Source organism: Letharia columbiana, assembly GCF_014066305.1.
Source record: "Letharia columbiana isolate WasteWater2 chromosome Unknown Sc0000036_s0, whole genome shotgun sequence".
NCBI classification, from domain to species: Eukaryota; Fungi; Ascomycota; class Lecanoromycetes; order Lecanorales; family Parmeliaceae; genus Letharia; species Letharia columbiana.
Window position 1 is genome coordinate 297,639 of NW_023501080.1, and position 23,421 is coordinate 321,059.

Genomic DNA, 23,421 nt, shown 5'->3' on the forward strand with positions numbered 1-23,421 from the left:
GCTCCCGTCGCTTTCGACAAGCATCCCTGGCGTCGGCTTCTGGTTCCCAGTGTAGCAGCCAGCCTGTGGATGTGATTGGTGGGTTGGGTTGGGGTTGATGCACGTTCACTGCTGACGGCGAGGCAAGACGGATGGCATTTCAAAACGGGCATGTAGGTGGTAGTCAAGCATGAGTATTATTGGATAAATAATCTCCTAACTAATTATCCATTCTCCACGTCACACCGGCTTACCAAGGTGTGCCTCGGAAACCTTGCATGTCAAACACCACGTCACATGGGACCGCTGCAAATGCTCCAGAAAATGCTCTCCTTGAAACCAGAAGCTGCGGCAAGCCGTGTTCCACAGAAACGGAAACGCCCACCAAGGGTGCAAGATGTAAACATTAGGATTTAGGTTTATACATTGGGAAGGGGAAAATCAACGCTCGTCTAGAAGGGTATAAGGCTTTGTAAATGCAAGGAATCAGATAGATGGCATGGAAGTATTAGCGGTATCACTATGATATTAAGGATTATGCAAATCACATCATCATGAGGCGTGTGGTTCTTCTTTCGGGGAACCGGCGTCCAGGGCCCAGGGAAGATGGCGTTGATGTGCGTGCGGCGCCAAAGGCGTGTTGCTCGCACAGTGTCTTGCCGTTGAATTCGAAATAGTCGTCTCGGAGTATTAGGTGACAGTCCTGACAGCTGAAGCAATAAGGGTGGAATTTCTGCTGCAACTCAGTCTCCAGGTACTGTCCCTCGATGCCGCGATCGCAATTTGTGCACAGCGAATCATTGAGCTCGTGATAGTGTCGTGCGCAGTATGGTTGATTGTTCATGACGTAGAAGTCTGCCGTCGGAAAAGGTCGTTGACACGTTTGGCACACGAAGCATTGCTTGTGATATCGTCCAGTAAGCCGTCCATCTGCTGAGCTGACCGATTTCCCTTGGATGAGGGCTCCACAACCACGGCAGTTGCCTTTGTTGGCGGGTGATGGTCGTCGAGCTGATGGGTTTGGGTACCTGGGATGAGCTGGAGGTGCTGGAGACACACGAAGGTTGTTCATTTGGGGAGCGAAGGAAGAAACTGTGTACTCGTCTGGAGATGTAGCAGACGAACGATTTCGGACTGATCCATCTTCGTGTGGAGGAAAGGTAGCCTTCATTGGACGGAGTGGGGCTGGAGATTCCATTCGAGATGACTGAAGGTGACTCGCAGTTTGTTCATATTGCATTGGTATCGGCTCTTCAACGCCGAAAATGAAACCCTTGAACATACTGCTGGCTTGATTATCACCAGAAGCGTGCGCATTCCCATGTTTTGGCAACTCATTGAGTGGCGGACTAGACCTCGAGCTGTCACCCTTCGTACCGAAGCTGTAGGATTCGTTGGATGAGGTCGATTCGTGCGGCGTGGAAACCGAGCTGCCACTCTTCGCCCCAGAGCCGTAAGATTCGTTGGATGAGGTCGACTCGTGTGGCTTATGGTTGGGATTGTCATGCACCAAGATTTCTGCGGCTTGGGCAGGCATGGGTACAGGAGGTGCATCCCCAAGCCTTCGATCATCCCGTGATTCAGTGGCGTGGGGGTTCACAGACTGCTCAGGGCCGGTTTGACCTACGGCTGGGGAGACGGCACGACCTCGCACTGATCGAGAAGACTTGAAAGAGCTGGTACTACCAATTTCGCAAAGAGGTTGCATGGCAGCAACAGCAACAGAAGGTCTAGGTTTGTGTGAGTGAACCGAAGGCTCTGAATGTGTCTTATCCATTTTCGGGCGAGATTTGAAGGGAGCAGCGTCACGATCGTTCTTTGGGAGTGTATGCGAGCGGTCCTCATTTCCGAAGGAACCGAAGTCAAAAGATGGTAGAGGCACATGTGCTGAGCCGTCGGACTTGTCTTGGAAGTATGGTCTGGGCATCGACGGTATAACGGGCACTTCTGTTGTACCTTGGTTTGATAAGGATCTAGGCCCAGCCGAGATGCTTGAAAGAGAAGGATTGCGTGTGTAATTCGAACTTGAAGTCGACGGCCGCTGGACATGTGTTTTGGGACTGGCCGATCTCGAGGTTCTGACGAAATCGCGACTGCTGCCCATGGAGGGCGACTTCCTGTGACCTGATGGATTAAAGTCCCCATTTTCTCTAAGGTTGAAAGGGCCTGGCGCAATGCCGTTCATCCTCTGCATCAGAATTCCACCACCACTCGCTGGTGAGTTCAATGGCGCGTGCCTAGCAACTGCACCGATCTGTTCCTGGGGACTGCCCGATCTCGAGGGAAAGTTGAAGCTTGATTCCAATGGTGTAGTGGGAGTAGTACTTTGTGACCTGGCCGTCGGGAAGGGAGGGAAAGCACAGTCCTGGGGCATGGGTAATACCGGCGATACTGGACGACTTGGCAATGGAGAGGTGGAGCTTCGAAGAAAGGGCATTCTGAATGGAGATTTGGTGCCGTTGCTGTGGATTGCAGGTGACGCACTCCGCGCGGTATGCACGGCAATTGGCTCTGGCAAATGCTGGTCTGCTTGGAGGATTGAATCAACTTTGATGATATAGTCAGCTCGAGGATTCTATGTGTGTATGTGAGCGGATCCGGTCACATACATGTAGCAGCGGCATTAAGCCGTGGAGGTATGGGCTTCTGGGGCCTGGAAAGGGGAGCACCCATTGTATGTTTCAGAGTCGTTGGTGCAAAAGGGCCATTCAGAGCATGGAGTCGAGAGCTGGGAAGAGGGGGAGCTGCGGTATGATTAGTATGTTGAAGAAGTTTCCCTCGAGGGGTGATAGGTACCTTGAGAGCAGACATGGTCTCCCATCATTGAGATAGGAATCTCGACATTGCAGTTTGAGCATTTGATTGATGGTAAGAAGCCTGACGCACGGGTTGTGTTTGCCATGTTTGCTTGTCATCTCTGTCCCACACTAAGACCCGCGTCGAGGAATGCTCTCGTGTTGCTGGTGCACAAACATGCGTCGATCCGTGTTTATTCCGCGTGAGACCCCCAAAATGCCAACCTGCTTGCTCTCTGTAGATGTGATGAATCAATACTATGTGGATGTATGACGATTGTTTGTGGCCGTCGAGGTAGGATTTACTGTAGGCGCCGAGTGGATTGATAGGAGCGAGGGATGGGAGGTCATTCATTGGGCCATTGACGCCCAAGGGAAATGAAGGTGAGTCTCGAGCCTTTGGCTCTAGAGAAGGAAGGATTGGTTGTCTGGATGTTGAAGGAGAGACGTCAATCAATCCCCACTGCTCTACGAACACGCTGTTGAAGCTGTGCTGCCGAGGAATTTGAAGAAGCAGAAGTGGTGAATTGCAGAAATGGAGCAATCCCTTTGAGGCACGCCACTAACCGAGTTCGTCTAGGTTTTTGATGCGCGATCGAAGCTTGGCGCTTCTCGACAATCTGACAGACTGACAGGAAATTATGGCAGCCTGGAGATAATAAAGTAGGCACTTGGTCTCCTTTTGAAGATAGCTACTTTATCTACCTCGACGACAAGTAAACAAGTAGCAGATGTGGGGGGTGAATGTGGATGTTGGGTTGGCTTTGAATGTTCATCAAATCTCCTTCTTTTATTCCCGAGTCTCCAACTGCAGCAAAACCTAAAGTATTCAATCAATTGGTTCCGTACTTTAGTACTGCCGTCTCCTGCAGGTCAACCGCACTAATGCAAGGGATAGCGGCGGCTCGTCTTGGCGTAAAGCTTGTTGATCCAAACGGAGATACCCCTGAAGATCCTCGCGTCCAACTTCATCCCGTCAATCTTAACATCAACACTCGACTCCGAAACCTGAACTCCTGTACGAGACGTTGGCATGGTCCAATGTGCAGAATGTCCTTTACAGTGGGAGTGACATGCGTATCCCGATGAGAAACTGCTGGCTCAGCTCGTTTGTCGGAGCTACGTTTCAATAGGGGCAGCTCCGCATACAACCCTCCAACCCTGAAATCGATACAATCGAATAATGTTCTGCACCGTGAGTGGCCCGTCCACAGTGTTTGCTTCCACGAGACCCCAAATGAAATCCCCGTTCTCAGGTCGATTGGTCAAGGTGGTTAGGTTAGGGTCAGGCTTAAATACGGGACACGTGCTGCGCCGGCGTCGAGGTGTGGCAGTCTTGAAGGGGAGGAGGTACGCCTGGAGGAAGTGGGCATATGTGGAGCCGTGCCTTTTCTATATTTCTTAGACCTAAACAGATGATTCGCCGGGGTTTTTCCTGCCTGCCGACCCTGCCACAATCTAAGCGCCAAATACCAGATACAAACGAGACTCCTTTCTCATCTCCGGGAACTCACCGGGCTAGCTGCAGATGCACTAAATCTATATCTTGACTCAGCAGTACTACTGTATCTCCGTTTTCAAGGAGTGGTATCAAAGATCCCTGACAGAAGGGCTGCTCTTCCGTGTTGTTGCAAGTCTCTAGACCCGTCTCGTTAAATAAATGTAGGTACCAAGGTCCGATATGGAGGCAAGAGATCCCCGCGACCTGTGGCATTAGTTACTCAAGATGGGATGAGAGGTGAAGTGTTGGGCAAGTGTTGGGCAAGTGTGGGCCACCACTACTTACGTCGCGCCGAAAAGCCATCATTCCGTGCACCTACAACTCACTAATGATAGCATCATCCTTCTTCAAGATTCCGCTCCATAGCAGACGAAAACACAGCTGGAGCATCACACTCTACGACATACTAACAACACTGATGACGTCTCGCAGTGACACTTCCATGATGTAAGATACAGCCCGGGCTGCGAAGGCTCCTAACGTCTGTCTTCTTTTCTACAACTACAGCAGAAGTTCAGATTCTGCACCTGACAATCCAATTCAAACTGTGGACTCCACTCTTTGGTACCGTTACCGCAAGCAAAAGGGTCAAGATTCGTTTTCGGACGTTCTTAATGACGAAGTAAAGGCGTCGCTGAGCACATGAGTCGAACATGAAAGCGAGATAGCTTTCCCATACATCAGGCCAACCCAGCCACGCAGGTACCATCATATCTCTTCAGACAATTGTAACCCTCAAAATGCACAGCTTTCCCACATCCTCACTCCACCCGAACATAACAGCAAGCTTCAAGAATAGCAAACGGTTCTCCAGATACTTCAGCAGCGTCAGATTCGAACCAGCCAGGTCTTCTGCAGTGCGGCCCAGGAGCTGTTCCCATGCGTCATCAGACCATACGAGCTTGCCGCAGGTGATGGCGCCGGTTTCATCGATTAGGAGTCCAACCTTGAATAATATCGATTAGCGGTGCGAGAGAATAGGGGGCTGCATTTGGCGTCCAAAGTGGGCGTACCAAGCGCGGATTGATGCGTAGGACCAAGTCTTTCTCGCATTGCTTGCACTTTGTGGTGACGGCGTTGGCGAATATGGGGACACCGCAGCTTTGACGACAATCAGCGAACGGCCATTAGCAAATCGCACCGGCCTTACCACTCAGTACACAGTAGCATGTTGCGTTGATAAAGCGAGTAGATGTTCAATTCAACAATCGTCAGGCTGAGATATCCGACGTAGCGCTCTAGGAAGCATCAGAAGCCGTCTGTCCATAGTGAACAATTTGTCTGACCCGCCGGTGCTGCTCGAACACTACCATTCTGTTAGAACACGTGGGAGCTTGAGCGTGATGCCTACCCACAACTCATCGATATCGGCCAACGTAAACACAATCCTCAGCTCCGACTCCGCAGCCTCCTCAACATCAAACACTGTCCCCATCAGCCCCACCTAACTCCATCGACCGAGACACATACCACCCTCCGGAAACGGCTGGTTCACATGCTCCCTCTTCGTCAATCTCTGCGCATGGCCCCTCAGCCAGTACGCATCCGTCATGCACGGGTCAACATCCACATGGGTATTATTGGTCAGCGAGAGCAGTGGTCTCCCGTCACCGTATAAGCCAGGGCGCGTGATGAGAAGGACTGTGTACGATGTCTTCCAGTAGGCCGGAGAGGAACAGTGGGGCCCCCAGAGGGTGAGTTTGGCATCTGCCGTGTCGTCAAATACGTTGACGTCCACTTTCTCAGCTTCTTGCCCTTTCTTGGTGACGACTAGGAAGACAGTCAGCCCGCCGTGCTCGTCTTCTCTCATTGGAGCAGGGCAATCCTCACACTTCTTTCTCCCCCCAATACTCTTCACACATACCAGAATCTTCCCGTCCGCAAGCTCATGACCTCCCTCAATAAAGCTCTTCAACGTCATCAACCCATCCAGCTGTTTGCCATCGCGATAGCCCAACGGAGTCTTGCACATCACGCCCTCGTCGCTCTGTTCTTGCGCCAGGAAGTAGCAGCTGTTGTCTCGTTCGGGAAAGATGGAGGTGACGAGAGATGCGTCTTGCACAGTCAAGGAGCTGGACTCCGCGTTGGAGACGTGAGTTGTCCAGATTGAGACGAGCAGGCCGAGACGGAGATTGTAGTCAACTTTTGCGTACCAGAGCTTCACCTGTGCGTGTCTGTAAGTGGGTGGCTCAGGGCAAGTAGGCTTGATGGAGGGGTATTCACCGAGCAGGCTCCAGTATCGTCTTTGACAGTAAGCTTCAAGCATCCCTGGGCAGCCTTGGGCATCTTGCTTGGTGTCGCGATGTGGTGGAAATTGACGATCCTGCCCATCAGCGCTACGCAACCTGGGCCAGGGACCAGATCGCCAATGTCAGTCTCGTTGTACGTTGTGCGTGGCTGCCATTTGTGCAATGCAGGGTGAAGAGCGGCCTCGATCTCGGAGGAGGAGAAGCCATCGCCGGTATCAGAGGGTCGATGATGCTGCGGTGCTGGCTTTTGCGTTTTCTGAGCAGAGGGAGTTTCTGGCTGGAAGAACGATTGGATGGAGGCTATTTGCGGTGCCATTGGCGGGGATCGAAAGGTTTGATACTAATAAAAAGTATGGGAAGAGAACAATAGCGTCTTTGCGCCAACAGTTGGAAAGTGATGGATAAATGATGGTGGAGTTCATTGCATTCATCCGATATCTCGGCTGCATTTGGCGCTAATTTATAGGGCAAACGTGGAGGACGTCACAACGAAATCAGAGCATCAATCATGTATTTCAGTCATTGCAGATCGAGTCAGGGGGCATCTTCCTTGAGCCTAAACGAGAGTACTAAGGGAGCCTCAACCTACAACTGCAAGGCCACTCGTCGCGTCCTATAATCGCCATCCACTTCTCAGCACATCCTACATCAAAACCAGTCCATGAAGCGGGCTTAGAACATTTTGTGCTCCAGTGTCATATCAGACTCTGGCTGGAGACCAACACAAGCGCGGAAGATGTTGGTCAAGGCCCCACGCTGCTTGGCCAGGGCATTGACAACTGGCGTGCCTGGAGGGGTCAAAGGAGCCTAAGGAAGTTAGTCAAAGTATTTAAAAGAAGGGATTCAGAAGTCTTACCTTCAGCATGTAACTCAGAATGCTAAGCACGCTGTGGAAGCCCTTGTAGTCCTTCGTAGCAGCCCCGTCACCTTCGCTGGCCTTCCAGGTGATACGAGTCATCATCTCAGCAACGATAACAAGATCGATAATCAGTGGAGAAGCCAAGAGCGAGTCCTCGCAGACATTGAACAAGCTGATGGTCTGATGTCCACCCATGAAGATCTCTGCATAGTATTCATCAAGTGCGCGCTTATTATCTCCAACGGCTGGCATGTACTTGATGACCACAGTGTGGTTAGGATGCTCTCCAGGCTTGTAGAGCACATTGTTCGCTTCGACCATGTCGTCAACAACGTTGGATTTTGAGATCTCCTTGGATCGGAACTGCTTCTGGGAGCTCAAGTTCATGCCGTCATTGTTGCCCAGGTGGTTGTAGCTGGCGATCGAGGTGATTTTGATCCCCGCGTTGATCATGAAATCCACCAAGGCGGACTTCATCTTGGTCTGGCCGGACTTGAAGTCATCGCCACCAATGAAGGCACCGTGCTTCTCAGCAAGTTCGATAGCACCGGGAACAAAGGTGTTTTGAGGCGAACCGTTGATGAAAGGTGCGTTCTCGAGGATGCAAGCAATTGCGAAGACAGTGGATGGAGAGACCTCCTCGTGTCCAGATTCGACGGCTTTCATCAGATTCTCAGCAGTGTCGTTCACACCCTCGACGAGATCAGCGTAACGCTCGGTGTTGGCAGTCCACTGCACGATGACTTTGTCTAGGCCATGAACTTCTTTGAAATCGCTGTTCGCTCGTCAGTCACAGTAGCATGGCTGGAAGGCGGTAATCCATACCGAATGTCTTTGCGCAGCTTTTCGACATGAGCCATGCTGGCTTTGGAGCCCTCAAGACAGTTGTCGGCACGCTCTCCCTGATTCGCCGCAATGAAGTCTGGGTAGTAGATACTGGGAAGAGGCTTCATCTCGGCCATCTCTTTTTTGACCATGCCCTTCAATGTAGGCTCCAGCACAGCCGCTCTGTCCATGGCCTGAGCCAAATTCATACCACTGATATCCCATCCGCCTATCACAAGGTCGTTCGGGTGAACCATGGGCAGAACATCATGGAACGGAATGTTGATCTCTTTGCCGGTGTTCGCTTCCGTACCAAGCTTCATGGTCGAGCTCATGACAACAGAGCCATAGTAGTTGGCAGCACGAGGTCCTTCACGAGTATCCCAGACCAAACCCCGGCGATTGGCGATAATGCCTGCGGTGACGGTGGTGCCATTGTTTCCGCCCCAACCGACCAGCATCATTCCGACCTTTCCCACCTTACGTTCTACCTTGAAGTCATAGACCGTCTCTTTTGGGGTAGCAACGTACTTGCCATCCCCAGCTTGAGAGACGGAAGTCGTACGGTAGACGTACTTGCTCTTGATCTCATTGTCCGTGTAATCGACGTTGGGCGAGTGGACAGTGAAGAGGTCCTTGTGCTCGTTGGCCACTGTAGTCTGCCCGGTACCATTGGTGTATCCGTTGAGACCTTCTGCGTGAGGAGCCATATTTGCGGGTTGATGTTGATAGTCTTGATCAAGGATCTTTCTTATCTAGTGTAGGGCGAGTCCGATGCACCTCCTGGGGCGGAAGAGCGTCGGCCTCCGTTATAGGGGTGATGAACACTATTGGAGGGAGCTGTCAGTGACCATTGCATTGGGCTAGTTGCTTTGTGTGTATAGCCTTGCACGGATAGAGTGGACTTGTCCCACATAGCAGGAGTTCAATTGGGGGGAGGGGAACATACGAATTTAACAAGTTGGAATACGTCTTGCCGGTGTTTGTGACCGCACTTCAAGGTGCGATCTGAAGGTAGAGGAGAAAAAGAGGATTATCTTCCGTTGTGCTTCCGAAAAAAGGTGTGTTGATTTTTGGAAGAAGGAGAGGAGAGTGGATTGTGTGGCTATTTATCCAACTCTTCCGAGATTGACCCCACCACTAGTGGGGCCCATGACTAGCGATAACGTAAAGTATGGGTACATGCAGGGCATCAAGTCCAGATATCCTTGCTTCGTTGCATTCGACATCGTTACAGAGCTGGCCGTCTTCATATTTTTGGGCGGACGTAAGGACAGATGCAGGTACTGGCGGCGCCGCCACTATTGGAGCGGGATAGCGTCAGATCGTTCAAACCAGGTGGATCATTTGGTCTATTGTCCGTACAACCAATATAACTGTCAATCGGAGAAGTATTTTCGATGTACATCTAGTGTGGGGGTGAAGGAGTTGTACACTAAGGTAGGCTTTGCATCGGATGCAAGACGACATGTGTGCCTCTTCACGCTAAATCTTAATCAGATCTCCACATTTGGCAGCGTTGGTGGCATGCTGTTCTGCCTGGCGTATCGACTGAGTTGACTTTCAGTATAGACACCAAAAGCACTTATGGCTACTGCTCCTGCTACTGCTACTGCTCCTTCCTGCTCCTGCTCTCTTTCTGCTCTGCTACTGCTACTGCTCCTGCTAATAAGTGGCGCCTTCATTGGTGGATCGCGGTCCAGACTTGCTACTTTGATGCTATCTTGACGTAGAGCATAAATCCGCCACAAGATCATTGGGAAACCGTCGCTGACTGAACATGCTGTTCAACATGAACTACATGACTGGTACCACCTCGCGTATCGCATCCACACGCAACAGAGGGGATGTCGCTAATTGGACTCATTCTATGCGTGGTCCACCTTAAGCACCTGTATATGCGCTGCCAAAACTCCCAGTTATATCTTCAGCTTTCCCCAAGTATCGAAGATGATAGGTACTCCATCTAGCTTCTTCGCTGATCAGATACATCTTAGATTCAAGTGGTCAAAATGAATCTCACTTCCTCGCTTCTGGCTCTGGCGAGTCAAAACCTCTCATCAACTCTTCAGGATATTGGAGGATACTCGTACTGTCAAGAGTACTACGGCTTGTTCCCCAACAGCCGTGACTGCGTCAAAGCTATTGCTCTTCTTGAGAAGGGGAACACCCATGTCTCATACGCAGTCCACAGTGGTATTGGACCACACGCCTTACCCTTGAGTAGATCATACGGTCAGTCTCTATACCAGGCCTTTTGAACCTTGCCTAATATCCTGAATGGGTTTCAGGTACATGTATGATCCAAGTCGACGTAGCTGGTCCGCGCTTGCCCCGAACCTACGATATCATCCCCAACGAAGTCCGCCATATGGCAGATGAAGTGCTGAACTCATGCGTCACTGGCCCTTTCGAAATTGGCGGCTTCGCAACGACTGATCTCCAGGTCATGAATGGCTGGATCACGGCTGAAGAGACTGAACTGGATAGACCATTCCGTACGTCTTACCTAAAACTCCTTTGCATCGGAGAGAGACTTCGATCCGCGGCTAACGTTCTAAACTTCTCCAGCAACGTCCACCGCCTTCCTCACAGTTACCCTCGCCAACGTAGTCCCCGACTGGCTGTCCCCCGGAAACTATGATCCCATCATGGCCTTCCACTTCTCGCAAGTTGCACTACTCGCAGTTGACCGAGCATTTACTTTGCGTGAAAGAATTGATCTCCGTGAGCGTGCGGAGCGACTGTTGCAGCAAGGGGAGAGGATGCAGCCGAGAGGGAACTGTGTGCCTTGGTGGGAGAATCCGGATTTGGGAGAAGAAGCCAATGGGACAAGTCTGGAGACAGGCAACGGGACGGTATCTATCGATCTTCCAGAACCACTGGCCAGCGTCGCCGACACTGCCGCCTCGAAACAAAGGAGAAGGAGAAGGTCATGAGATAGTAATACTTGTTTGCAGCGAGGCTCGCATGTTGCAACGGTTATTTCGATAGATGAGTGGTGTGCTGAATCACTACACAGTTGGAGAACGGAATGATATGCTATACATCATACCACAATGCACTGGAGAAACCCTCTCCTGTTCTGCTTTCAATTTTCTCTACTCGATCAGAGCCTCATTCTCCAGGAAAAGATGATGAAAAGAAACAAGATGGAGGATGGGAATTCTTGTAACAATCCGTCCAGATTCGATCTTCGACTTCGCCAGTGCGTTACGGGGCTGGGAAGAGCGAAGGTCGTTATTATTCTTGAGAAAGTTTGCACCCGCTGTTTGCCAGCTGTACTTCACCGCGTGGCATGCACTGTGACAAATACAGCATGTGTCGACAGTGCTCCATCCATGGGAGATATGGTATAGCGTATCACAAGCATTTTCTAGCCTCTGGACTGCGAATAGAGGATTTGCGTTATGCTGGATTGTGTCCCCGGAAGACGCTCCGCTCAAGTTCTCGTCTTTTGGCCATCCATGGCTCGCAAAGGCCAGCCTCGTTAAGGATCTAGCGACCAGGATTGCGAGCGATGTGGTCAAATCTCTCAATGCTGCTTGCTAAACGACGGTCCGGATAATGGTAGGAATAACACTGACGGCCGGGCTGATCTTTTGGCACCTCTACTATGTAGAAGTAGAGCATCACCAAATACCGTGAGTCACTAGTTCCTTTCAGGAGTTTCTGTGTTAAAGCTAGCAAGCACCAAGAACTACAATCGAAACGTAGCGCTGATTGCAAAGTAAATAGCAAGCGCCGATGGCACGTCCTCATTCCGTTTCGCCTATGGTATCATACAATGATGTTGATGTTGATGTTGATATTGATAGCACCAGCTGGTTTCAGTAGTCTATGCAACAGTACTGCTTCTGTCATCCGTCTCCTGCTGTCCTCAGCATGGTGTTTACTCTACTGCTTACAACACATGTACGCCGTCCACGCTAGGACGGCTGTTATGACACCTGTACTCTGCAGACTCCCGAGATCGTCCTTCCCTGCGGAACCTTCATACCATCTACCGCTTGTCCAGCCTCAAAAGACGCGTCTCAAACATCCATCAGGGCGACTACGCAATTGGCCAGCAGTTCACCCTCCCATGATGACCCTTTCTCGAGCCAGTCATCATCTGGCAACTTGTCTGGCGGTACAATAGCAGCAATCGCTATTGGCACCGTTCTCGCTGTTGGCGTGGTCTTTTTGCTGCTCTTCTGCCCGCAATCCTTGTTTGCTCGGTTGATGAAAAGCCGTTCCCGGAATCGCCGTTTACAAAGTGAAGAGGTTCCCCTCGAAGAGCTACCTCCTCAGCGTCCAGGCCGGGCGAGCGGTAATGATAGAAGCAGCAACGGAGCAGATGATGCAAGAAGCAGAGGACGGCGCCCGGACATTGTAAAGGGCGAAAGCACTCAACCTCACGGTAGCTATATCATAATCAGCAGGCCCTCAGGATCTTCTGTCATCATCAACAATAACATTTATATTGACTCGCATGATTACTTGCAACCACTCCCTGGTCTAGATTCTCAACGACATTCAGATCCCGTACCACCATGTAATGGGAGGACCTCGAAGCTCACAGCGGTCTTCTGAATGCCGTGACCCTCAGTTCAGTCCTCCACCGAACGGCGGTATGCCACCACAGAAGACAAGACGCGGTGAACCCCCTGCGCCGCCTCTCAGGGCACCTACACCCGAGCTACCTGGGGGTTTGAGGCTTCTGGAATGTGGGGGACTGGGCCCGCGGCGTTGCGTCAGGACAGTTGACGCGTTCTCCTGTTCGAGGGATGACACACTCGCCAATAGAGTGCAGGGAACAACCTCCGGTCCGTCGGCGTGAAGGATCCTGGGCGCGAGAAAGAGCATTCAATATTCCAGGAGCTTTCCCGGAAGATAAAGACGCTGGGGAGAAATTTCAACTGGTCACGGCCCCAGCGCGAGTGCACGCGCCCGGTGCACCCACCCATGGGGACGATGGATTTTGGGTACGAGAAGCGCGGGAAAATCGATGGAGAAGGAGGAAAAGGAAGATCGACGTATGTTCATATTTCGGAGAACACTTCCCCCGATCGAACTCTTGGTTTTGAGCCGCAAGACATGTCTCGCGAGCGCTTTCGACTGTTAAACTTGTCTTATTTCCTGGATAATCTGCTTCAAAGAAGCCATGCTGAATCTGAAATGTGCAGGTGAAAGGCAGGAGAGAGAGGATAGGCGCGAGCGTGACAGGATTGAGAGGGAAGATGGACGCCAAAGACAAGAGAGGGATGAGAGAAGGGAAAGGCATGAGCGAGAGGATAGGCGTGAGAGGCAGTAAGGTGATAGATCAGTTCTCTTCGATATAGGAGACTGCGTGGGGGTGCACATGGCTTACTATTGGAAACGGTTCAAGAAATGATAAGGGAGAGAGTGATTGGATAGGAGAGTTCGATGGTTACTCGCGCTAAACCCTTGCTAAACCGAGTCACCCCAGGAGCCAGTACTCTACGTCTAAGGGAAACCCAACATCCGCTCCCAAATAGCGTCTAGATTTGGAAATATACTACGGTTGACTTCATAATGTGTCCAGCTCACCGGTTTTTGGCCTATCAATAACAAAGACCCTCTAGGTCATTCCTTTGCCTACTTCCAGCACACCAGTTGAACATTCCAGCAGCAGGAAGTGCAGTGGCTATCCCTTAAGATCATCAAGCTACCACACCATGGAACGCTTAGCAATACAAATGCTGGTCTAGGAATTTGGCTGACTCGCCCCTACTGACATCCTCAGCCAACTTTTCCACGTCACCACAGCTAATTTGACAAGAGACGACGCTCGACGTCGAATCTCAAGTATATGTTTCCAAATCCACAAAGGCAGCCTCACTCGGTAGGGAAGACTCCGTTCCATTTGCTGATCAGCAACTGTGTGGTGGGGCTCGTCATTGGCATGCAGAGGCCCGGCTACCTACCACAGACGACAATAATCTTCGCGAAAAGCAAGGACGAGACCAATACAGTGAATACGATTAACATGACGAGGGGCCAGATGTCACCAAGATTGCAGCAGTCGTAGAGCACGACCCACATGAAGGCTATGGAGGGCACTTGGTTACCATATTCATGCAAGCTCTTGCGTCTTCCGGCCTCGCAATCGAGAGATTCAGATTAGGAACGACGGCATATTGAGGCTTACCGACTTGTTCTTCTAACGACGAGGATGGCACATTTCAATAACACCTCGTTATATATAATGATATGCCTTCCTATTAGATCTGCGCCTTGGTGGAGAGATACCTCCTGCGCCATCTGATTATTTCTATTACTACCGATACACGTCCTCCCGTTTCTGCATCGAACAACTCGGTTTGGGTCTCTTTATCTTTCTCGTGGAAGAACCTTGAGACCACTACGGCTGCAGCATATCCACCTCATCCGCGGGACTTGGTTGGCAAGCATCTCGGTATTCGAAGGGCTTATTCCACCTTCTGAAACATGCGGGAGCCTTCTGCAATCCCAGTAATGACTGAGATGTGGTTTATGAAAAGGTGGAGAAAGTGCGTCACTTGGGTGTATGGACTTAGATTCGCCCAGCGCCAAGTGAATGGTGACTTTCTTAAACGTTACACCATGTTGTGTTATGTGTACTGGATATGAGCCGCATGAGCATGGTTGAACACTTTAGGACTTACCGAGTATTGGAGGTGTTCCTCTACTTGCTATTCGAGGAGCTTGGAAACATTCTTCTTACGTCCATACCTGGTTCTTCATACACATCTTTCAAACAGTTCCCAAAATTTCACACTAGGGCCTTCTTCATCGAATCTTGTCAAGAAACACAAGCACTGTAGCTATGTTACTGTCCACGTTCTCCACCTCGAACAATACCATCATCGTTCAAAGTCCAAAAGCAGCTTTCTCTCCGTTCCCCGAAGACGTCTATGGTGACTGAGGCAAAACACAAGCTCTTGAGGAACGTCAAGGGCCCAGTTGTATACAAACGGTTGAGGTCCCGGTATGGTATGGCTTGGACTATAATACCTGCGCCATGAAGACCACGACGGTCCCATGCTCCATCTATTTTCCAGTAATGACCTGCCATACTTCGCGTCCTGGTCTAATAAGACCACCACACGGCATATTAGGAACGACCAATCTATAGGTAGTAGTTGGCATCACGATCCCCCTTACGATCTTGATTCCAATCGTCGTGCCATGGGCACGCTGGAAGCTCGGTGCTCCTCGACGTGGTGGGAAGTGGCGTATCAGTGTCCAGCTCGAGAAGAACGGAGCCAGGAAATCGACTTCAACAGCGACCCCGAGCTTATCATCGAATCTGAAGTCGAGGTCAAAGTCAGCTGCGGTCGCTAAATCTGGTAGTGAAAGTCAGGCCCAGGCTCCATCTGGCGGACGGAATGCACTGGATCGTCTTCAAGGCAGAAAGCAAGGAGACACAGCCGACACAGCAGGTAAGGATCTCTCGGTCCTAACAAAGGTCGACGCCTGGCCTATCCGTGTTCAGGTAGCATTCGGACCGTGAACAACATTGATATCAATGCACGGCAGCCAAACAACCCACACGCCCCTACAAAGCAGCCTCAGCGCTCAGAAGACGCGCCGCTGATGTCTCCCCGAACAGCTTTGGAGACTCTGCGAGCTGATCGCTCTCTGAACTTACCACAGGACCAACCGTGGATGCACCAGGACCAGAATGGCAGATGGGTCCCACGGGACGAAGGATATCGGGCAAACTACATTTTCGTACCCCATGGGGATGGCATCTTACAAATCCGTACCTCAAATTTGGTTGAGAGGTATGGAAATGCGAGATGGGGTATGAAAATGTAATTTGCCCGACATCTCCAGGATAAGTACTCCGAATTCCACCATTTGTTACGCCGACATCGCCAATACCCTGGCGAATTTTCAAAAAGGAAACGAGGATAGAGCTGGCTGGAGAGCTGATTGAGGTGCGGAAGAGAAATGAGCAAGGAAGAAGAATTGATGACTTCTGGAAGTAGATCCTCGTTCCCCTGGCGACAAAGCCATGGGAGATGTCTCACGGAGTTGAAACCTTCAGAGTGGGACGCTCTCCGACCAGCCCAACTTCGAGAGAGCCCCTTCCTCTATCCTCCGATCAAGTCCAACCTCTATGACGAGTCGATGTCATGACCCCACCTGGTCGACCACATCAATGTAATATAAGATGAAAGACTCAAGAAAGCTCTCAAAGACTTCCTGCACAAGGTAAGAGCCTGTGGCGGATTTTGGTACTTCGACTCCAAGCTTTGTTATGGTGCTAGTGACTTTTATGCTCGAGAGAAACCAGGGTCATGAATCGATCGTTACCGCAAATTCTCAAGATCTCGTCACTCCCATCTCCGATGGCTCTCATGGCTCTGATTGCAATCTCTTGCGACACATCAATTCTAGGGAAGGGTGGTAGAGATTCGAATGCTCTGTATGGGCTAGGGTGAGTCACACGATTCTCCAGAATTCCGTCCTTGGTGGGTTGTATTGGAAAAACCCTCTCTACGTTGGCACACCTACCATATTGCCCAGATTTCGTCGGCTCTGAGAGGCAGACTTGAGATTTCCGTTGGGAAGAGCCACACACTCTTAAATCACTTCCTCTCGGCACGAATCGGTCTAAGTACGTCTTCCGCGGCAGGAAGTTGGAATGGCGGCGAAGATTGGTTCTAGAGATGTCGAACCAGACGCTGCATGTGGCACTATCAAGGTTAGTTCAGTATTGTAAACTTAGAATAGAATAGAGGAAATGGATAACATCTCCGGCCTCCGGTAGCGAGCGTGCTGAACTCTCGTGTCTGACATCCCGGCCTCGGATACTTATTTACCGGCTGCTGCTCGTATAGTCCGATTACGAAAGCCATGGTGATGCTCATGCCAGAGACAAGCGTTCCTAATCCAGAGTCAGATAGTGGTTGTCTTGAGTCGACACCGTTGAAAAGCTCGTATTCGCCACAGGATACTTTCTCATGAGCAGATCCCACTTTGAATTGGTCAAGTACGATCGCGTTGATCTTCTGTCTGGGTGGTCAGCACCTCGTCCTCTCGAAATTGCAAAGGCCAAATACCCATAGATTGTACTCGGACGGGACTGGCAGAATCCGGCCCAGAGCATCATCGATTTTGATAGGGTTGTTGGAGCCATGTATGTTGTAGGTCTGAAGCTGAAGTGGTGCTATTTTGCCGCATCAGAATATCTATTATCTGCTTGTCCGTGGTCCATATCTGGCTGACTAGATCCATAAGCATGGCAACTTGAGGCGACAGACAGCTGCCGTAGCCTTAGAGTAGATATTTTCAATCCATGCGCTATATCGCACCAACTGAGTAGATTGGTGAGCCTCTGCGCCTACCGAACTACTTTCTTGTGTCACATAGCTCTGAGCTGCCAGCGCACTTGAAACGTTCGAGGCCGCTCTCGCGAATCGGCAATGTGATTCTCCAAAGTCACCTGTTGCTGCGCGATCTCCTTGGAGACATGCCAGGACGATGTACTAGATATCCTTAGTATCAATCTTGTCGTACAACAAAGTACTTTCCCGCGCCGCTTACAGATTCAAAGTCGCCAACCGCATATTCAAGTACCCCACATGCGCAACCCAATAAGCCCGCAAGCTCTGTACCTCTGTTTCCATACTGAACCCCCACTATAGTTTAAGCCGCCATAATTTGGACACTCTCGTACCTCCTCAACTTCCCTGCCAAATCATCCAACCGATGATGTGTCGTAAGAGCAGGGACTTTGACAGCATTCACTTCAGTCTCTTGCTGGGGATCAGCTTGCAGATGTGCAATCTCATCAAGCGCACGCTGTAGTCCGTTCAGCTCGAAGAGGAGCTCTTGATGTTCTGACGTCAACGAGGTCTGCAGTGTAGATTAGATATTCTTAATTGGAATACCGGCCGCGATGGATTCGCCGACGGAGATTCCGAAGGACATGTTTAGCAGTATATGTGGCCGTGATCTATCATGAATGCTCGTCAGTGATTTTCACCGGTGTGGGCAAAAGCAGCGTAAGAGTCAGTACCAGAGCATCGCAGCCTTGTATACAGATCATGTGACCATTCGTAGAATATCCACTAAATATTACGTTGATAGGATAAAGCCAACTGGATTAAAGACACTAATTATCAATAATATACTAGAGATTCAAATAGTATCGATTTAATTAAGACTTTACGAGTACGATAATTATTGCTTACTACTATATCGATAGTATAAAAAATTTCTATTAAAAGATTCAATTTTTTGAATTTGGAGTCCTTTCATCGTTCCCAATATGAATGATGTCTACGGGGGAAAAAAATGAGAAGGGTGGGATTCGAACCCACGCGGAATTCACCAGATGCTTGTACCAACCTGTTAAAATCAAGTCGAAAAGTTTTGAAACTTGAGGCACCCGCCATAACCACTCGGCCACCTTCCCAGTAGCTGCCACTTCCTATCTGATTATATATTACTCTAAAAAAGCTAGTTTCAAAGCTTTCGCCTCCGCGCCGCCCCACGTAACTCAGGGCTGCTCTGAGATATGGAAACTTAAACGTTTTAATATTTAGGCAGCAGTCCAGCTCCCAGGGCAAGCTACAGAGCCGTTGTTACCGATCAATAATACCGTTAGGGCAACTCCGCATTTCAGGTGCTAAACATACCTACTTTAACAAGTGAGAAGGCCTCGTAAAACGGCGCTGAGACCATGTGAAATCGGACGCCTTCTCACCTGCACACAAAGTATCCGCGTCAAGTTGCCTCAGTCCCTTGACGTGCCAAGGTGCCAGTCCCCTTCGGGTTAGCATGCTGACTTCGCAGCCACTCTTATCATCGTGCGGTATCACTAAGGGTCCAAACCCTAACCCCGAAGATGAGATCGAAGATCGCTGTGAGCAGCATGCTGCTTTCTATCGGATGATTGATGGTGAAAAGAACGAGGTTGTGCGACGATATAAATGGTTGGAGCGAAGCATTCCGAGGAGGGAAGGTTGAGGGAACCGAAGTATGTCGTAGGTCTGATCTTGCAGACATGGAGGGGCGCGTTGAGGAGTTGACGGTGAAGGGGAAGCGGATTGGCACTACGTCGGCAGCGTTGGCCGAGTAAAGGACAGACTTGCCTCAGTCTGAGAGCGAAGTGCTGCAAATTCTCGTCTTGGTTACTACGACGGTAGGTGGTCTTTCCTCTAAGAGCTGCCCGACTCGGCCAAATGCAACTACAAACATATACGCTCCAGAAACTCATCAGTATGCGACGAACAACATCGTCGTGATACTGCTCTGATCTTCAAATGGTAGCCACACTCTCTGTCTGCATGGTTACTTTGGTTCTTATCATTGGACTCAGGTCTATACCGTTGATTTCGAAAGTCAACCCCTCGCCTGACGTGAGCCACCAATGGGCGTCAAGATCTATGAGTAAGTACAACATACCGCTGGCCCCTTGACCTGGACGCAAGTTTTTGATAGCAACTCTGAGGATTCTGTGGGAAGTGGGTTTAGACTTCCCCACTCCGCGGAAGAAGTTCCAATCTCTAGAAATCGGTCTGGACATACTCATGGTTCCGAAGATGCTGTACCCCTTTCTTTAATACTTTGGGGGGTAAGACGAAATTTCACATAGAGCACGCTAGTGAGGTACTTGAACGCTATGGGCGAAGCAAGCGTATCACCAAGGATTGGAGATTGAGAGTGATGGACTGAAAACGGGATGATTGACGTGCCTTGTGAGTTCTGAGTGTCCCCTGAAATGAACTTAGATGAAATACTATGAGCAACGAATAAACTTTCAAGCCTTGAGAATGGGATAGGAGGTGTCCTTCCTTTTGTACCATAAGCAGGAGAATGTCGAACACTTTGTTCAACGCTTTGCACACCCAACACAGTCCCTTTCTTTCCATGGAAATCTTTCACATCAACATGCTTGACAGACAAACCGTCAGTAAGACAAAATTCCTGTTCATCAATCATAGCAAAGTTGCAAAAATGAAAATCCTTCACAAAGCTTCTAGGCTTGTTCAAGTATGGCATTTCCATACCATGCTGTCCCCACCTGTAGACCATCTCCAACCATGAAAGTCATCCGAATCTGAGGCGTCAAAGCCAGCCTCACCTGTACGCCTTCGACAATAAAGGGGAAAGGAGCTGCCAGAGCGCCGTCACGGGTCCCGTGAGCGGTTGAAGCCCAAGTCGGAAGGACAGCTTGGTGGTGACTCTCGACAATTCGGTCCGGGAATGGAAGGTTTATGTGATATCTTTGTATCTTTGGTCGTGTGGTTTTCCGTGGCTTGGTGTTTTGATTGTCTGTTCGTGCTCTTCCACTTTATATCGTCTTCAGGGTGTTGACGAGCCTTTTCCAGTTTGCAACGCTTTTCTTGGTCTGCGAGTGCTTGGTAGAAATGGTATCGCATTTTGATTGGGGTGGAAAAGCGTCTACGCGTGGGCTCTGCTGGCGGCAAAAGACTTAGCAGTATCTTACTGGCATCTACACGGTTTCCCGGTCGAATCGCCATTCTACCCGCCTTGAATAACTCGCGCTCTTCAATCCGCTTTCTTTTTCGGTCTGCCTATTTACATTCTTCAAAAACGTATGTAAATGCGGATGATCATCGAAATATTCCTCGCCCCCGGCAGACAAATCCAACCCGCCATGCGTCTGCCCACTGTTCTCTTTTCTTCCCTCCTCCTCAACTCCCTCCCCATCTCATCCCTCACCATCAACAGCCCCCCCGTCAACCTAATCACTCTCTCCACCGACAACCACAACCTCACCCTCCCCTCCGCCCTCACCGCAGCAGCCCAATGTGTCAAAATCACCGACCCGCCCATGCTCGGCCTCAACCCTTCAAACTGCGACATCGCCATCCCAATCATCTGCAAGCGCCTCACCGGCCCCCAACCCGCGCGCCTGGTGCGCGATAAATGGATCTGGACCGAGTTGCCCGGCTGCTCGCTGGGATATTATCTGCCCGACGGGGTTACCGTTCCGTTCCTGGGGCAGTGCGAGCGTAGGTTCTCATCGATTGTGGAGCTGTGCTCGACGAATTCGAGGTTCAATGCTGGGGCCATCAATGTGGAGGAGATGCCGGATTTTAGCGGGGATGGGCAGGCGATTACGGAGGGAGAGTTGAGGTATGCGATGGCGCCGGAGCGGTTGACTTTACCTGGGTGAGGATGTAAGAGAGGAAAGGGTTGGAGTGAGGGCGGAAAGGGATGTACGAGGCGTTGGGTTTGTTTCATAGACGTATCAGCCCTTGTATCAAGCGCGCATTTCATTAAGAGAAGCGTTTATTGAAGATGCATGAAGCGGATAGATAAGCGGGTGAGCATGCTTTGCAGGACAACAGCCCTATAATACACATTGTCAGCACTGCAGAATTCACAATCCTCAAGTGAGCGTACCGTTTGTCTACCTTAAGCAATAAGGTATCTTGACCACTGCCTGCACAAGGCCGTACCACTCACGGTCCGTGTCCACTTGCAATACCACACGCAACATCTCCGTTTCGTTGCCACTAAGAAGCTCCACCAGGCCCCTGATGCTTGGTATCACGGCGGTCTTTGCGCCAAACCCCTTCCCAGCTAGGCGTTGCATCACCGCTAGCGATGGCATCCTCGCAGGCCTCATCCTCGGTCCCTGGCTCTTTCTTGGCGCCGGTCTGATAGGGTGGGGTATGAGGAGGGAGGAGCATGTTCTTGTTGTGGTCCTGCTTCTCGGGCTTGTTGCTGGTCTTGGTGGTAGATTCGGATGGCTCGGACGTCTTGTTCGACACGTCAGGCCGCTCTGTGGTAATGGTGATCTCGAGGTTCTTGGGTAACGATGACATGGCTACGTGCTTGGGATCGTGGATCTGGAGGATGCGTAAACTATTGATGCCGTAGATACTGCGTGAGAGGAGGTAGAGAGGTCCGCTTACCCGTCTTTGATTTATCTTGTAAGAGGGTATAGTGTGTAAAGCTGAACAATGAATGCTGTTGGTGGTAAACCGCAGAGCAGAACGATAAAACCGAGCCTGAAGAATTGAGAAGCAAGTAGTAGGAGACTTACAATCGATCGTCGGGAGATAGGATCGATGTGAGCTTGCTGATGGTGGAAGCTTGGTACTGATGCTGAACTTGATGGTTGAGACAGAAAGGGTGACGTTTACTAAGGAAAGATGGGATAATGTCGTCTTCCCAGAGATGATGTAGTCCCGAAGACGATGGGACAGCTAGTCGGGCAGACCCTCCGTTGGTCACACTCGGCATCTGCACAAGCCACATGCAGCTGTCCGTCTGAGCTCACAATAGGCCTGAAGAAAGATGGAAGACGATTGATAAATCTAAAGAGATGCTGAAGAAGAGACGGGATGCGGATATCTCATCTTCGTCTGTTTGTGATACTCTGATACTCATGAAAGGAGATTTACCGAGCACCACAGAAGTGTGACATGGCTTGACTGACTGAGATTTGAGCTATGTGCATTCCGAAAGCTGTGCTTTGCCATTGGTGGAGGAATGCGGAGAAGGGCATTCAGGTAGGTCCAAAAATTCCAAAAAATGTACAGACCAACGCCCGGATCTTTCGTTCTACATAGTTGACTGCTTGACGAGGGCCAATGCGTAAGCAGCTTCGGGAGTTGAGCTATAGCTGCCTTATCTCGGTGACGTTAGCCCCCAAATAAATGCCTTCAGCAATGCAGACGACCACAACGAACTCCGTCCTACAATCATGGCAGCCTTCAGCAACATACAAAGAGACGGAGTAGACATGGTATCAAAGTACCGGACAGCAGTCAATGACAAGCGGAGGTTCATCCTTTTATCCCGCGGGCGGAAGCTAGAGACGAGATCGTCATCCCGTGCCTTCCTCCACAAGTGGGAAGTAGGAAGGTTTGTAATCAATACCATCACTCATACTTCATACCAGCATGCCTTCCTCAACATTTCACTTGCTGTCAGACAGTCGCCGGCTCTTGCAGCAACATCCCTATCACTCGCGGAACGCTGAACCAGCGCGAGCGGCGTCCAAGTCGACAGTGAAGGCGCAATTGGTTCCTTAATACCTACTTTACTTTACCGGACAATAGCGCCAACGTAGAGGAGTCCTTCGCCAAAAATCTATCAGTTGCATCATTATTCCTTCTGCCAATTGACTTTCAATGAGACTGCCTCGACTGAGCGCTGTATTAACTTTTGCCTCTGGCGCTCTTCCTGCCATTTGAGACTCCATTCAACACCAAGAGCTACTAATAGACGACG

At 50.4% G+C, this 23,421-nt stretch overlaps 11 protein-coding genes and 1 non-coding gene across 12 annotated transcripts; 4 read left to right on the forward strand and 8 right to left on the reverse strand.

The window, feature by feature from the left end:
• Window positions 1-523: 523 nt before the first annotated feature.
• Window positions 524-2,881, reverse strand: HO173_009028 (uncharacterized protein; the record flags this gene model as incomplete). The annotated part of the gene is made up of 3 exons (XM_037310924.1): window positions 524-2,526; window positions 2,589-2,723; window positions 2,776-2,881. 3 exons carry the CDS (start codon window positions 2,879-2,881, stop codon window positions 524-526), a joined length of 2,244 nt encoding a protein of 747 aa, XP_037162240.1.
• A 2,112-nt stretch (window positions 2,882-4,993) lies between these two features.
• On the reverse strand, window positions 4,994-6,840 carry HO173_009029 (uncharacterized protein; the record flags this gene model as incomplete). The annotated part of the gene is made up of 8 exons (XM_037310925.1): window positions 4,994-5,221; window positions 5,289-5,376; window positions 5,426-5,513; window positions 5,562-5,581; window positions 5,631-5,700; window positions 5,746-6,045; window positions 6,106-6,439; window positions 6,499-6,840. The coding sequence occupies 8 exons, from the start codon at window positions 6,838-6,840 to the stop codon at window positions 4,994-4,996; spliced, it is 1,470 nt and encodes a 489-aa protein (XP_037162241.1).
• A 356-nt stretch (window positions 6,841-7,196) lies between these two features.
• On the reverse strand, window positions 7,197-8,918 carry HO173_009030 (uncharacterized protein; the record flags this gene model as incomplete). Its single annotated transcript, XM_037310926.1, has 3 exons — window positions 7,197-7,331; window positions 7,381-8,158; window positions 8,209-8,918. 3 exons carry the CDS (start codon window positions 8,916-8,918, stop codon window positions 7,197-7,199), a joined length of 1,623 nt encoding a protein of 540 aa, XP_037162242.1.
• A 786-nt stretch (window positions 8,919-9,704) lies between these two features.
• Window positions 9,705-9,965, reverse strand: HO173_009031 (uncharacterized protein; the record flags this gene model as incomplete). The annotated part of the gene is made up of 1 exon (XM_037310927.1): window positions 9,705-9,965. One exon carries the CDS (start codon window positions 9,963-9,965, stop codon window positions 9,705-9,707), a length of 261 nt encoding a protein of 86 aa, XP_037162243.1.
• Window positions 9,966-10,220: 255 nt separating this feature from the next.
• HO173_009032 (uncharacterized protein) lies at window positions 10,221-11,147 on the forward strand (the record flags this gene model as incomplete). Its single annotated transcript, XM_037310928.1, has 3 exons — window positions 10,221-10,443; window positions 10,500-10,706; window positions 10,780-11,147. The coding sequence occupies 3 exons, from the start codon at window positions 10,221-10,223 to the stop codon at window positions 11,145-11,147; spliced, it is 798 nt and encodes a 265-aa protein (XP_037162244.1).
• A 1,601-nt stretch (window positions 11,148-12,748) lies between these two features.
• On the forward strand, window positions 12,749-13,532 carry HO173_009033 (uncharacterized protein; the record flags this gene model as incomplete). The annotated part of the gene is made up of 3 exons (XM_037310929.1): window positions 12,749-13,016; window positions 13,069-13,226; window positions 13,377-13,532. The coding sequence occupies 3 exons, from the start codon at window positions 12,749-12,751 to the stop codon at window positions 13,530-13,532; spliced, it is 582 nt and encodes a 193-aa protein (XP_037162245.1).
• Window positions 13,533-15,381: 1,849 nt separating this feature from the next.
• Window positions 15,382-16,338, forward strand: HO173_009034 (uncharacterized protein; the record flags this gene model as incomplete). The annotated part of the gene is made up of 4 exons (XM_037310930.1): window positions 15,382-15,519; window positions 15,563-15,635; window positions 15,689-16,010; window positions 16,146-16,338. The coding sequence occupies 4 exons, from the start codon at window positions 15,382-15,384 to the stop codon at window positions 16,336-16,338; spliced, it is 726 nt and encodes a 241-aa protein (XP_037162246.1).
• Window positions 16,339-16,865: 527 nt separating this feature from the next.
• HO173_009035 (uncharacterized protein) lies at window positions 16,866-17,445 on the reverse strand (the record flags this gene model as incomplete). The annotated part of the gene is made up of 4 exons (XM_037310931.1): window positions 16,866-16,898; window positions 17,025-17,213; window positions 17,265-17,354; window positions 17,431-17,445. The coding sequence occupies 4 exons, from the start codon at window positions 17,443-17,445 to the stop codon at window positions 16,866-16,868; spliced, it is 327 nt and encodes a 108-aa protein (XP_037162247.1).
• Window positions 17,446-17,850: 405 nt separating this feature from the next.
• Window positions 17,851-18,135, reverse strand: HO173_009036 (uncharacterized protein; the record flags this gene model as incomplete). Its single annotated transcript, XM_037310932.1, has 2 exons — window positions 17,851-18,044; window positions 18,096-18,135. 2 exons carry the CDS (start codon window positions 18,133-18,135, stop codon window positions 17,851-17,853), a joined length of 234 nt encoding a protein of 77 aa, XP_037162248.1.
• A 367-nt stretch (window positions 18,136-18,502) lies between these two features.
• On the reverse strand, window positions 18,503-18,622 carry HO173_009037. The gene has a single exon. It is a non-coding gene; the product is annotated as a tRNA-Leu (tRNA).
• Window positions 18,623-21,695: 3,073 nt separating this feature from the next.
• On the reverse strand, window positions 21,696-22,428 carry HO173_009038 (uncharacterized protein; the record flags this gene model as incomplete). The annotated part of the gene is made up of 2 exons (XM_037310933.1): window positions 21,696-22,152; window positions 22,229-22,428. 2 exons carry the CDS (start codon window positions 22,426-22,428, stop codon window positions 21,696-21,698), a joined length of 657 nt encoding a protein of 218 aa, XP_037162249.1.
• Window positions 22,429-22,891: 463 nt separating this feature from the next.
• HO173_009039 (uncharacterized protein) lies at window positions 22,892-23,170 on the forward strand (the record flags this gene model as incomplete). Its single annotated transcript, XM_037310934.1, has 1 exon — window positions 22,892-23,170. One exon carries the CDS (start codon window positions 22,892-22,894, stop codon window positions 23,168-23,170), a length of 279 nt encoding a protein of 92 aa, XP_037162250.1.
• Between the last annotated feature and the right edge of the window lie 251 nt (window positions 23,171-23,421).